This window comes from Coptis chinensis, chromosome 1 (genome assembly GCF_015680905.1).
Source record: "Coptis chinensis isolate HL-2020 chromosome 1, ASM1568090v1, whole genome shotgun sequence".
NCBI classification, from domain to species: Eukaryota; Viridiplantae; Streptophyta; class Magnoliopsida; order Ranunculales; family Ranunculaceae; genus Coptis; species Coptis chinensis.
This window is the reverse complement of record NC_141456.1, coordinates 13,422,243-13,436,997: the sequence shown is the minus strand read 5'-3', so window position 1 is coordinate 13,436,997 and position 14,755 is coordinate 13,422,243. Positions and strand designations below refer to the sequence as shown.

The 14,755-nt window shown below is 36.2% G+C and overlaps 2 protein-coding genes and 1 pseudogene across 5 annotated transcripts; 1 reads left to right on the top strand and 2 right to left on the bottom strand.

Annotated features, from left to right (window-relative positions):
- Positions 1-212: 212 nt before the first annotated feature.
- LOC147522291 (inositol polyphosphate multikinase beta pseudogene) lies at positions 213-6,135 on the bottom strand (annotated as a pseudogene). Of its 3 annotated transcripts, none has more exons than XR_015212933.1 (2): positions 5,998-6,135; positions 213-1,391 (listed from the first exon to the last, which is right to left on the bottom strand). The product of XR_015212933.1 is annotated as an inositol polyphosphate multikinase beta pseudogene, transcript variant X1 (transcript). The 3 variants fall into 3 exon arrangements; XR_015212938.1 differs by having other exon boundaries at positions 213-1,307; XR_015212939.1 differs by lacking the exon at positions 5,998-6,135 and adding an exon at positions 3,026-3,620 and having other exon boundaries at positions 213-1,276.
- A 3,596-nt stretch (positions 6,136-9,731) lies between these two features.
- LOC147522290 (polyadenylate-binding protein RBP45-like) lies at positions 9,732-10,651 on the top strand. The gene is given in 3 exon segments (XM_086592536.1): positions 9,732-9,864; positions 9,945-10,271; positions 10,274-10,651. Coding segments are annotated over 3 exon segments (564 nt in total). The 5' UTR covers positions 9,732-9,819; the 3' UTR covers positions 10,466-10,651.
- A 169-nt stretch (positions 10,652-10,820) lies between these two features.
- On the bottom strand, positions 10,821-12,651 carry LOC147522289 (inositol polyphosphate multikinase beta-like). The gene is made up of 2 exons (XM_086592524.1): positions 12,566-12,651; positions 10,821-11,794 (listed from the first exon to the last, which is right to left on the bottom strand). The coding sequence occupies exon 2, from the start codon at positions 11,725-11,727 to the stop codon at positions 10,885-10,887; it is 843 nt and encodes a 280-aa protein (XP_086448650.1). The 5' UTR covers positions 11,728-11,794; positions 12,566-12,651; the 3' UTR covers positions 10,821-10,884.
- Between the last annotated feature and the right edge of the window lie 2,104 nt (positions 12,652-14,755).

The window sequence follows — 14,755 nt, the reverse complement described above, 5'->3', positions numbered from 1 at the left end:
TCAGTCACTATCTCGGTAGAAGGTTTCACCTTGTTTTGAACTGGGGAAAATAGTCACGCGGTTTTTCACCCCTACATTGCACAACGTTTTTGGTCCCAACCCGGTGAAAAAAGTCACAAACCCTCCTTTTTTCCCTGCATTGCAAATACTCTTAGACATTGAAATACCTCTCGTTCTTTGAATATGTCAGGAAAAAGATTGGCATACATCCCTATTTTAAACATGGCTCTTACTTGGCCCAATGAATCAAATCCGCAAGTACATACAAGAAACTCAATAATAGTTTCAAAAATGACAAGCAATTCAGGTGCATAAATAAGCAGAAAAAATGGGATCTTCTCACATCGATGGAAACCACCATGTATCTTATTTGTCCACTGGACTAGCAAGGATCTCAGAGACAAACTTTATCAAAGAGCAGAGGCCCCCTAGAAAGTTATGATCAATGACACCTTGATCATGAACAACATGAGCGAAATCAACTAACTTCACCTCCGCACTTGATATCCCTGCCTCGGCAGCTTTCTTCTCATAAATCATAAAGACGGAACAAGAGTTGAATTGGAATAAAGTTTGATCCTCGAACCATGCTTTCAGCTCCAAAAGTTGTGCCAAAATCCCCTTGGGACCACCATAAACAACAGATGCATAAGAACAATCAGGTTCTGAGTCCGACAATGGGTTAGAAGATACAAACCTCCTAAGAGATGACCTGACATCTTCCAAAGTGAAATCCTGTAGACACTTCTTATCAGGCTTCCAAAATCCTGACTCTTCACTTTCATACGCCTGCAAACCACATATTCTGAAACCCAATGACAAACTTGTGCATTCTCTATCTTTCTTGAGACATTTCTGAACATACTCTTCTGGCGCTTCAGGGTACCAGGTTCTTGAACCAATCTTGACATCCATTAGAGATGGGTGGACACGAGTCGAGACTAGGTCTTCTAAAATAATGTGCGGTTGCAGACCAGACCCATCTGAAGCCTCAAGGAGCTGAGTACCATAGAACACAGGGAAGTATCGGCGGATGTGATCTGGGACATTAGCATTGGAGGAGAACTTAGTGTAGAATGCCACCTCCCTGGATCCACGTTCACCATTTTGGAGGGGCTTGTAGAAGCGGCCTGAATCATCTATAAGTGGACCAAGCTTTCCGTCACTAGCTTGATGACCTGCCACTTGATGTTCCGGGACCCTAAGCATAATGATGATATAATACCAACAGCTAGTACAATATGTTCTTCACTCCCCAAGCCTAGAGAATTTATTCCTGAAAGATGGAGTATGAAGTCCCTTGCATACTAATATGCGAAAGAGAAAAGAGCAAGAATACACAAACGAAGTTGCAGGACAACAGTCAATTCCAGGATAAGACAGAACAAAAACTGCAAATAACAGCCAAAATAGAAAGAAAACACAATCCTTCTTAGAGTTCCTCATATCTAAATGCACAAGTGCACTCAACGCAATATACACTTGCAACGGACACAATGCACCCAATATTGTAAAATTATGACGGTTGCTATCGTTTATTCTACTAAAGTTACTCAAGGCAATTTCAGTTGTGCATATGCTTGCAACAAAATCATGGCAACATTTTGTGTCTCAAATTTCCCCCCTCAACTCAACATTCACAGACATGGAAAGACGTACATGCAGTATTTCGTGTGAATGTATCAATGATATTAATCTTGTCATAACAAAAATAGCATTTAAGCCTTTTTCACTTGCTGCATTATTTCTTCCCTCACAACGTTCTTTTCATAATAATTAAAAAAAAATGATAATCAATTAATCATAGACCCACTTCGCTAAAAACACATATTAATAATTCTAGGTCATGATTTCAGTTAATTGATGGGTAAAAACTAATATTAAAAAGGAAGAAACTCATTGTAACAACATAAAATATTCACAAAACCACTTCCAGAACACACATTATAACTAAAAATAAGATATATACCAAATTAAAATAGAAAACTAAAAAGGTCCAGTGAACAAAATTTCAATAATGCACGTGACTTATAAAGCAAGAAATACTTAGGGGCTATTTGTTTTTTTGGGTTAAGTTCTAAGAGGGTACCCATCTTATAAGACCATGTGTTATAAGAGGGTCTTATAAGATGGTTTTATAAAGTGGTTTGTTTTTTATTTTAAGTTCTTCTTATAAGCACTTATAAAAATAGAAAAAACAAATACATGACATCTTATAGATGGTTATTTGACAAATATAACCCTACTTTATATCACATTTAACTTTAATATATTAATTTGAAACAAACGTATAGTTTGATTTTCGGTTTCAAATCAATTTTTATAATTAGAATATCGATTTTAGGAAACTACCTTAATTGGCGGTGGTGGTGGTAGTGGTCTTAATAGCACGGTAATGGTGGTAGTGGAGGCGATGATATTAGTTTTAATAGCACGGTGATGGTGGTGGTAGTAGAAGTGATGGATGTCTTAATAGCACGGTGGTGGTAGTGGTGGTTGTGATAGTCTTAATAGTACGGTGGTAGTGGTAGTGGAGGTGATGATATTGGTCTTAATAGAACGGTGGTATTGATAGTGATGGTGGTAGTAGTGGTTTTAATAGCACAGCGGTGGTGATGGTGGTGGTAGTGATAGTCTTAATAGTACGGTGGTAGTGGTGGTGGAGGTAATGATGGTGGTGGTGATGGTGGTGGTAGTAGTGGTAGCAGTGGTGGTGGTGGTGGCTAGGGTAATAGAGTTATTTGGAAAATAAGATAATGAAAAAGGAAGAAAAGATAAATGAGGCTAGGGGTATATGGACGGGGGTGTTCGAGTCATTTTTCAAGTTATAAGACTTATAGAATTGAAGTAGATCCAATTTTGGTACTTATAGAATTGGAGCCTCTTATAAAACATTTATAGTAGAATGCCTCTTATAAGAGGCAAAAAACAAACCAAAAAAATATCCAAAATCACTGGGCCACATCTTATAAGAGGTTATAAGACCTCAAGATCTTATAAGAGGCAAAAACAAATGGCCCCTTACAGTAGTTAACGAATGTACAGATGAGGAAATAGATTGAAAAGCTACTATTGGTCTACGACTCTACGGTCTAGCTTAGTAATGAAGCTGAAAACTCCTTTTTCTGTTCAGCACGTGTTGCCACAAATATATTATTATATTGCGTATGTTCAGCCCAAAGCCCAAAGCCCAAAGTTCAATTTATGGGCTTTGGCACACAGGAAATGATCAGGGAAGTAAAGTGGACTACTTAATTATAAGTTTATAACAGATCCCAAAGTATCCATGATTTGTTTAGTTGACGTAACTTGTTCACAGTTTCCATGCAATGATTTTGCTTTAAAGAACTTTAAATTACGTCTCGATTGGATTGTTTTGTTGATTTCTATATAGTTTTCTTCTATATATCCTCCATTTGGGGATCTTAAAATTAGGCTAGATCGTACAAGAATGTGAGTGATATTGAATTATCGAGTAGTTGGCTCTATAATTGTTGATTCTTATAATGATTCAGGAAACCAATTGTGTGGACCCTCATAAATGGTACACATGACATTATCTCATCCTCTTATTTTGTGGGATTGTGTGCAATGAGACATCTAGCTCGATAGAATGATCGAGATGATAATGGCGTCCTCAGACTTAGTACTTTCGATTTGGACCCTTTATATCCAGAGGCTTAGTCCGAAGTTAAGTAGCCGAAGCATAGAATGCTCAGCAGCACAACGTCTCTATAGACCAATTGGGCATGTTCTCTGGACATGTATAGGCTTAGCTCGGGTTCATAGCCAGAGTATAGCATGACATGTGGGCCAAACCTCACTATAAGTCCGTAATCAGCTGAAAACAAGGTCTACTATTCAATGTACCTGAAAACTAGGGATAAGGATCCTGAGCCAGAAATTCTCTAGGGTTTCGGGTGATTAAATATTGAATAGTCTTTCAAATACATAACTACATTGGAAGTTCTATACGTTGTAGACTTTCAGATATTTGATTTCTGGAGTATGTAGGAAGTCACCGAACTAAAAAATGATTCAGTCTCAACATCAAAACAAACCAATTCACCATCACTTTGAATATTTTGTGCGTCATTTTATGGGTTGCGTTATTTGGAAGGCCAGTTTCTCAAGAGTGTCTTGGTAGATATATAGCTTACAATTTTGCCCGACACCAACGGATAAGACTTTATGGATTCCTGAAGCACTTGATGGATTCAGGAAACCAATCAGAATAAGACTAATAACTAATAACTAATTGACAAAATTAAAAGTGTTTCAGTTCTCCACTCCACTCACTCTATCGCCATTAAGATTCTTCATGATGTGATTGCCATACTTAATTTTATATATAGGAGTCTCTCACAAGTCGCAACTATGGGGGTGCTAGTGTAGCTCGATCATTTCATGAATATTCAGTACCAAAAAATTTAGTATCAACTAACAAGTAAATAATGTTGTGGGCTAAAGTTTGAGCTTAAGCCCTAAGCACTTTAGAGCTAAGTTTCTCTCCGGATCATATATATATATTTTTCCCGGATAGTGTCTCACTATCTCTGGATTATATATCAAATAGTACTGTCTGATTTCGGAAAATGATTTGAGAACATGTCATAAATATTTAGAGTAAATATTAGGAATACATTGATCGAACAACTGATTCTTTACTGACATGTGAAATTTTGGGACAAACATTCATTGAAAAAAATGAAAGGATGATATAGAATATAACACGTTACCTAAATTTCAGAGATATGATTACATAAAGTTTTTACTTTTTAGCTATCTTCAAGTTTTGGATATTAGGTTGAACAATAGCCTGAAAATGTAAATAAAAACATATAGTGTCAACAAAGAATTTAAGATTTTATTCTAGTTAATAAATTGAAGCTAAGGACTAGGAGATGTGCCTACATGTTTACAACATCGGCGCTTCCCTACAACTCTATTGTAAGACAAGTCTGGCAAGACTCGACTTTGAATTCTTTTCATCAATATAATATAGTAACATATGAAAATTAGAGAAAACATTCCTATTTCATAGATAAGAATTTATTGGCATTAGACAATTGATAACAAACCATGCTTATTTACTCTTGTATAAACGTACTTTTTCTGTACTAATGGGGTGGTTCTCGTTTACAGGTGAAAGTTCAAAATATAGTGAACTGTTTATAGCCGCTTCGTCTGGAGACTTAAAAAAGCTTAAGAGTACGTAAGCTTTGCATGACTTAATAATAAATGTGGTTTTAAAGTTATAAACAGTCAAGTGTTTTTTAATCTATGGACTTATTTTGTGTTTAATAATATTAGAGCTAGGTAAGGAGTTGGACCGTGGGAAGGGGCTGAAAGAAACCATTGGCAATGTTAAACTTTCAGCTGGTCTTGCTGTTTTTCACGCTGCTGCAGGGACAGGAAGGACTAATATTTTAAAATTAAGATGAAAATATAACACTTATTAAGATGAAATCCATTCAGTGCTATCCCGTATATCTTGTTTGCACTGTTAGAAGCATGTTCGCAATCCTAAGTGTTCCCTTTGAGCTGCTATATACAGCCACAGTGCTGACCCCCAGTACATTTTTGAAGCTAGATACTTAAAAAACAGTGAGTCATTCTATTTGTGGTTTTGGACTTAATTATGTCCTTGTCTGAATCAGAGAAATCTACCATGAAGACACAGTGCATGTTCTATAAGAATCAGCTCTGAGAATCAATTCTCTTCTCACACATTGACCTATCTAAAACATTTTACTTTGTACTACTCTTCATATGAAAGTTTTAACAAAATATCTAGTGAAAATTTGCTACTATGAGGGATCCACAGAGGAAATGGAGAAGATTTACTGTCTTCAAAGAAGACATGAAAAACAGCCAACTAAAGAACTTAAATATGAGACAGAGAATGAACTCAAAATAAAGCAGCTAAGCAACATTGTTTGTTTTCAATTTGAGGAGCTATCTAAAGAGAACTAGGGACAAAAAAAAAGACCTTACCACCAAGAAACGATGCTTGTACTGTCAAACCATACAAAGAGAAATAAGCACTGGGAGGGGCAAATAACTCTGAACACGCGCTGCCAAAGTAATATTCCTTCTCACCACAAGCAGGAACAAATGCAACAATGAATTTTCCTGAAAAAGAAACAGTTAGTCGTGGAAAAATTAGAGATTGATGGAAAGAGAGCTGGAAATGGAAGAATTAGAAGTCGAAGAAGTTGATTTCACTCATCACCAACTTTCTTCCGAAGACGACGACGACATTCCCAAGTAAGAACTCCTCCATTACTTTATATATATAATTATTATTTAATAATTTCCACACTTGCTGTTAACTTATTATTTGTTTTTCAAAATGCAAGTGATCGGCGAGACAATGGAGTCGCAGGACCATCTACTAATTTTACATTTGACACATGTTTGACCTCATTACATACAATTAAAACACAGGTACGTCATTTCCCACTAAAAAAAAATCAAGGCTTGCTATGATAAACAATGTACAAAGAAAAACACTAGAAAAGAGAGATCATCCCAGTCGTAAAACTAATATACTTATAAGCTTGCTATGATAACTTCAAGTATATATGAACAAATAGAATGAGGCGTTACGTTATCCAAATTCTATCGAATTTTGGGCAGAATTTCCTTTGTTTGGTCAACGTTTCGTATACTTAAACCTGTCATAACCTGGAAATCAATAATGACATCCTTCCAATAACCATATGTACATATAACCGAACTTTTACACGACAGTGAAAATGTATATATATACAAAACTGTTTCTGTATGAACCGTCATTTATGTACATCAAGTATTACAACAAAATGAATTTGACTCTGTCCCTCGTCAAGCATAGGGGAAACCACCCAAAAAAACCACCTTGATTTGTACATTCAGTAAGTTTGATAACCAAAGAAAGAACTTCTCACCTATAATGTTTTACCGCTTCAGTTTTGTTCCCCTGTATCCAGACCTTAAGCAAGTACTCGCAAAAGCTGCATGTGATCAAAGTCATTACTTATTAGTCAAGACTCAAGAACATAAGCAGTATGAAATGTGAGTAACATAATGTACAGAAACACTAATCATAAAATGGTAAAAGTATCTTCTCTTATAACGGGGCCCTAAAGATGTAGACTATATTTTGTTGGCTTTACATGACAACAATTGAAGCAGACGGCCTACAACCACTTGATCCATGTGTTGAAAAAAATACCCTCAAAATCCAAAGATCAGAAAATTATTTGTACAAAAAAATTAAATAATGGAACCTACCATTGTTGATTCATTAGTCTAAGAAGGCACAACCTACAAAACTGAAGAGTTTCTTCATCAAATTTGGTGTCACATGGGTTGTCGGCTTGGATTGGCATTGTTTGCAACTATTGACACAGCCCGCTTATCGCTTACTCGATATTCTTACACGATCCGGCATTGTATCGTGGCAACTTTGTTTTTATATGTTATCTTATAAACAAAAGAATTAAAACTCGTTCAAGTTTTTCACATGCATTCTATCGGAGTACGAGGGTTCGGGATGCTCTTTTTATCAATAAATGATTATCATATTGATATAGCGTAACTAATGCATCAACACCAAAACAAAAGCAAAGTTTAATGTTCAAGGACCAGTCCAAAACCCATGTACACCCCTAAACCACCTAGCTCACAATAGCAAAGTTACAGACATACCAACAGCAAAAAAGGATGCCAAAAAACAGAAATAGTCCTAAAACCAAAGTTCCACCACCAAGATGGCACTAAAGGCACTTCAAGGACCAAAGACCACCAGCAGGGATCACCTAACTACCTCCCCTTCCCCCTCCATCCATTGGGACTATCCGTTCCTAGTCAATATTCCACTTCCTTTACCCCCTCCAGAATAATTGAAGTCTAGTCTATCGTCTTCTTCGTTCGGCTTTCATCAGACGCCTCGGGTCTTCTTTTCTAATCGCTTAACATCAGTCAATTCCCCTTCCTCTTAACTCATCCTCATTCCTTGACATTTCATATAATAATTCAAGAATCTTCCCTCTACTGAGGGTGACGTTAGCACCCCACACCTACCGAACTCCACACATTACCGAGGGATCAGGATGCTAGCAATCCTTTTTAGGTGTTTGAGATCCTAAGCCACCAATCCGGAAAATTCTTGCTCGTAGTTCCTTAGCCGCATCAAAATGTAATGCGCAACAGGTTTTGAAGAGCATAATAGGGTATCAATCAGACTCATGGGCCCTATCACCTTTTAAAGTTCAAAGTATGTCGGATTTCTTCCTTAATGAAAATGCTTCAAACTCTCCTACAAGTTATAAATGTTTGAAACCCCGCAACAATGCTTCATTGCATTCATTCCACCAAGTCCCAAGGAGAGACATACTAATTGCATCTTGGAAACACACAAGTGAAAATCGAAAAGGCTTAGGCTTTGGTTTACGATATCAATCTCATCAAGCATAGGACAAACTAGTGCATGAAGCATCTCAAATTTGCAGCAAACAAAATGAACATATGAAAAGGAAACAATAAATCTAATATATAATAATATAAGACAAAATGCTATAGCTGCTATCTTTTATGTGTTATTAAAGCCAAAACCATAAGTACCTAATAACAGAACTCTAGGTACTTAGATACACTCTTATCATCGATGCTCTAGACAATCATCTACAGTCTCTAAGTCTAATCAAATTGGAACGGCCTAACATGATAAAGTGGAATACTTGGGATCATGAAATATGTACAAGTGTACAACATCACTTGGAATATGGTTCTTGCAGTAGAATATAGGATTAAATAAGATCATAAAGAAAGGGAAGAAGTAAAAGCTCATGAACTGTAAAGAAACCCAACTACTTCTCCTTAACACAACGATTCAAACATCAGAATATTATAAACAAACAACAAAATTGGAGAAAACAAAAGTTAAGATTTATATAATGTACCTGAAAAACGCAACGACCACTGGGTTCACCAGAAATTCTCTTAACACCTCTTTGATCAACTATTCTAGTTGCACGCTCAAAATTCTTCCCAAATAAAAAATGCAAACTGCATAAACAAAAAACAGCCAACACTTTAAAACGTTCTACATATCTTTTTTTTTCCTTCTAATTGACGTGAAAATTAAGAGAAAATAAATATAACTTGGGGATGTGTAAATTCTTTTTATATAAGCCCCATTTTAGCTCAAGTTTCAAGTAGTTTTCATTGGTAGTTTATAGCATGTACTACAGTATTGAATATAACTAGTTTGGGCATTGTAGACTATTGTATAAATCTGCAACATAGAAAGCAATTAAGATTCAAGCATTCAGTAGAAGCATGTTAAAAGACTGCTTGTCAGTTTAAGCATTGCCCATTGCAGCCTCGAGATTTTTATTTTTTTGCCTCGACAAAAAAGGGGTTAAAGTTAACGACGTGTTGAGAATGCACAATAAGCAAAGTTAAAGCAAGGACTGAAATTCTGGCAGTGGTAAAATGAAATAAAATAGTTGTGACATTGGTGTTTGCATTCATTATGCAGGTGCAGAAGATGAAGAACTAAATCAAATTTCGCGAAGAACTAACCTGTTGCTGGGCCTGTTGGTTCTCAAGTTCTTCAATCCATCAAATTTCGAGAGATTGTTGTTGTGATAAGAACTAAATCAGTTCAATCGTGAAGAACTAACCTGCTCAAGTTCTTCAATCCATCAAATTTTGAGAGATTGTTGTTGTGAGAAGAACTAAATCAGTTCAAACCAATAAACAATAGATTGTTTATGTTGTGAGGTTGTACTAGTTCAATTTCGCGATTGTTTATGGATTGGTGATTTGATGGAAGAAACTTATTTGACTTCCTGTTTTGCCCATACCAATGAGGTCATTTTCTTAAAGTTTCGATTTTTATCATTTTTTTCTTATTGCCCATCATGTAAATTTGACTGCTGAGTTTGTAACAGGTTTTGACAGTGAAGGTTATCCGTAATAAGCAAACTGGGCAATCAGAAAGTTATGGGTTTATTGAGTTTGTATCCCGTGCGGCTGCTGAAAGAGTTTTACAATCGTTCAATGGCACGGTTATGCCCAACACTGAGCAGAATTTTAGGTTGAATTGGGCTACTTTGGGTTCAGGAGAGAAACGTGCTGATGATGGTACTGATTATACAATATTTGTTGGAGATTTGGCTTCTGATGTTTCGGATTACACACTGCAAGAGACTTTTAAGACTCACTACCCGTCTGTTAAGGGTGCAAAGGTTGTTACTGATAGAATTACTGGGCGTTCAAAAAGGGCTATGGGTTTGTCAAGTTTGCTGATGAAAGTGAGCAAGTGCGCGCCATGACTGAAATGAATGGTATGTTCTGTTCCACCAGGGCCATGCGCATTGGTCCAGCTACAAACAAAAAGACTGTGGGTACTCAACAACAGTATCCCAAAGGTATGTTTTGCTTCAATATTACTTATTTTAGTTTTACATGACTGTTATCTATATTTTTCTGTTGATGTTATGTGAGTTAGGAAATATTTATGTAAAGCGACTGGGAAGTAATGTTACTGTTTGTTCAATGTTCTGGTACTAGTTTCTTTCATTGTAAAAGGATTCAGCCCAGTATTCAGTTATTTACTATAGAGGTCAATAAGTTTGTTTTGTCTTAGACATTGAAATACCTCTCGTTCTTTGAATATGTCCGGAAAAAGATTGGCATACATCCCTATTTTTAACATGGCTCTTACTTGGCTCAATGTTTCAAAAATCAAATCCGAAAAAATGGGTCACATACATGTAAGAAACTAGTATTGAAAATAATAGTAAAACTTTCAAAATGACAAGCAATTCAGGTGCATAAGTAAGCAGAAAAAATGGGATCTTCTCTCATCGATGGAAACCACCATGTATCTTATTTGTCCATTGGACTATCAAGGATCTCAGAGACAAACTTTATCAAAGAGCAGAGGCCCCCTAGAAAGTTATGATCAATGACACCTTGATCATGAACAACATGAGCGAAATCAACTAACTTCACCTTCGCACTTGATATCCCTGCCTCGGCGGCTTTCTTCTCATAAATCATAAGGACGGAACAAGAGTTGAATTGGAATAAAGTTTGATCCTCGAACCATGCTTTCAGCTCCAAAAGTTGTGCCAAAATCCCCTTGGGACCACCATAAACAACAGATGCATAAGAACAATCAGGTTCTGAGTCTGACAATGGGTTAGAAGATACAAACCTCCTAAGAGATGACCTGACATCTTCCAAAGTGAAATCCTGTAGACGCTTCTTATCAGGCTTCCAAAATCCTGACTCTTCACTTTCATACGCCTGCAAACCACATATTCTGAAACCCAATGACAAACTTGTGCATTCTCTATCTTTCTTGAGACATTTCTGAACATACTCTTCTGGCGCTTCAGGGTACCAGGTTCTTGAACCAATCTTGACATCCATTAGAGATGGGTGGACACGAGTCGAGACTAGGTCTTCTAAAATAATGTGCGGTTGCAGACCAGACCCATCTGAAGCCTCAAGGAGCTGAGTACCATAGAACACAGGGAAGTATCGGCGGATGTGATCTGGGACATTAGCATTGGAGGAGAACTTAGTGTAGAATGCCACCTCCCTGGATCCACGTTCACCATTTTGGAGGGGCTTGTAGAAGCGGCCTGAATCATCTATAAGTGGACCGAGCTTTCCGTCACTAGCTTGATGACCTGCCACTTGATGTTCTGGGACCCTAAGCATAATGATGATATAATACCAATAGCTAGTACAATATGTTCTTCACTCCCCAAGCCCAGAGATTTTATTCCTGAGAAATGGAGTATGAAGTCCCTTACATACTAATATGCGAAAGATAAAAGAGCAAGAATACACAAATGAAGTTGCAGAACAACAGCCAATTCCACGATAAGCACAACAAAAACTGCAAATAACAACCAAAAAAGGAAGAAAACACAATCCTTCTTAGAGTTCCTCATATCTAAATGCACAAGTGCACTCAACGCAATATACATTTGCAACGGACACAATGCACCCAACATTGTAAATTATGACGGTTGCTATCGTTTATTCTGCTAAAGTTACTCAAGGCAATTTCAGTTGTGCATATGCTTGCAACAAAATCATGGTTGTGTCTCAAATTTCCCCCCTCAACTCAACATTCACAGACATGGAAAGACGTACATGCAATATTTCGTGTGAATGTATCAATGATATTAATCTTGTAATAACAAAAATAGCATTTAAGCCTTTTTCACTTGCTGCATTATTTCTTCCCTCACAACGTTCTTTTCATAATAATTAAAAAAAAGTGATAATCAATTAATCATAGATCCACTTCGCTAAAAACACATTAATAATTCTAGGTCATGATTTCAGTTAATTGATGGGTAAAAACTAATATTAAAAATGAAGAAACTCATTGTAACAGCATAAAATATTCACAAAACCACTTCCAGAAGACCAGAACACACATTATAACTAAAAATAAGATATATACCAAATTAAAATAGAAAACTAAAAAGGTCCAGTGAACAAAATTTCAATAATGCACGTGACTTATAAAGCAAGAAATAATTACAGTAGTCAACGAATGTACAGATGAGGAAATAGATTGAAAAGCTACTGTTGGTCTACGGCTCTACGGTCTAGCTTAGTAATGAAGCTGAAAACTCCTTTTTCTGTTCAGCACGTGTTGCCACAAATATATTATTATATTGCGTATGTTCAGTCCAAAGCCCAAATCCTAAAGTCCAATTTATGGGCTTTGGCACACAGGAAAGAGTGTTTCTACATCAACTCACACTTTTGAACCGAATTTTTGAACACAGGAAATGATCAGGGAAATAAAGTGGACTACTTAATTATAACAGATCCCAAAGTATCCATGATTTGTTTAGTTGACGTAACTTTTTTGCTTTAAAGAACTTTAAATTACGTCTCGATTGGATTGTTTTGTTGATTTCTATATAGTTTTCTTCTATATATCCTCCATTTGGGGATCTTAAAATTAGGCTAGATCAGTACAAGAATGTGAGTGATATTGAATTATCGAGTAGTTGGCTCTATAATTGTTGATTCTTATAATGATTTAGAAACCAATTGTGTGGACCCTCATAAATGGTACATATGACATTATCTCATCCTCTTATTTTGTGGGATTGTGTGCAATGAGACATCTAGTTCGATGGAATAGAATGAACAATATGACAGTGTCCATGTAGACCAGGACATGTTCTTTGGACATAGCACTCGGACTGGACCTTTTATATCTGTAGGCTTATTCCGAAGTTCGTAGCCAGAGCACAAAATGCTCAGCAGCACAACGTCTCTATAGACCAATTGGACATGTTCTCTGAACATGTATAGGCTTAGCTCGGGTTCATAGCCAGAGTACAGCATGACATGTGGGCCAAACCTCACTATAAGTCCGTAATCAGCTGAAAACAAGGTCCACTATTCAATGTACCTGAAAACTAGGGATAAGGATCCTAAGCTAGAAATTCTCTAGGGTTTCGGGTGATTAGATATTGAATAGTCTTTCAAATACATAACTACATTGGAAGCTCTATACGCTGTAGACTTTCAGATATTTGATTTCTGGGTATGTAGGAAGTCACCGAACTAAAAAGTGATTCAGTCTCAACATCAAAACAAACCAATTCACCATCACTTTGAATATTTTGTGCGTCATTTTATGGGTTGCGTTATTTGGAAGGCCAGTTTCTCAAGAGTGTCTTGGTAGATATGTAGCTTACAATTTTTGCCCTAACACCAATCTGGATAAGACTTTATGGATTCCTGAAGCACTTGATGGATTCAGAAAACCAATCAGAATAAGACTAATAACTAATAACTAATTGACAAAATTAAAAGTGTTTCAATTCTCCACTCCACTCACTCTATCGCCATTAAGATTCTTCATGATGTGATTGCCATACTTAATTTTATATATAGGAGTCTCTCACAAGTCGCAACTATGGGGGTGCTAGTGTAGCTCGATCATTTCATGAATATTCAGTACCAAAAAATTTAGTATCAACTAACAAGTAAATAATGTTGTGGGCTAAAGTTTGAGCCTAAGCCCTAAGCGCTTCGGAGCTAAGTTTCTCTCTGGATCATAGATGGAAATATAGGGGGGGGGCTCCCAAAGGTTTTAAAGAACCATTATGTTCTATGTATTATCAGTATGAAAATTTCTGAATACATAGAGGTTCGCCCCCCTCAAAATAAGTTCAAATATTTTACTACCGCCCCTTCAAATTTTTTGACTATGTTTTTTAAACGTGAAACCACATCACAGTATTCTTATAATAGATGTAGGAGCATCATATCAAACCCAATTGTTTTATCATTAATCTACTATTAGAAAATATAAAGAGACGGTACCGAGAATAGAAGTCAAGTAACACACAATTAAGTCAAGGCATAAAATCCTTGCAAAGTCACGGCTTATTTGCTCTCTCCAAATATAAAAAAGTAAAGTTTTATTATACTATTTATTTATACCCTTTCTTTAATAAGGTCTCATTCTGTCTTCACTATTCACTTTAATTATCTTTCTGAATTTTGAAAAAAATGAGGGGAAATCGCTCATTTTTATCTTTCCATAACTTCTTAAGCCAATTTATTTCAATTCACAACAAGGATTTGTTAATTCTGATGGAAAGAAGTTAAGAAATGATATTAGAAGAAGATATAAACATTTTAAAACCCTAATATTAAACTATTTTTTTTCAATTCAAATAGTGTATATAAGTGATGAAAGAGC

Coding starts and splice junctions, on each gene's coding strand:
- LOC147522289 (XM_086592524.1), bottom strand. CDS start 11,727: ATGCTTAGGGTCCCAGAACATCAAGTGGCAGGTCATCAAGCTAGTGAC.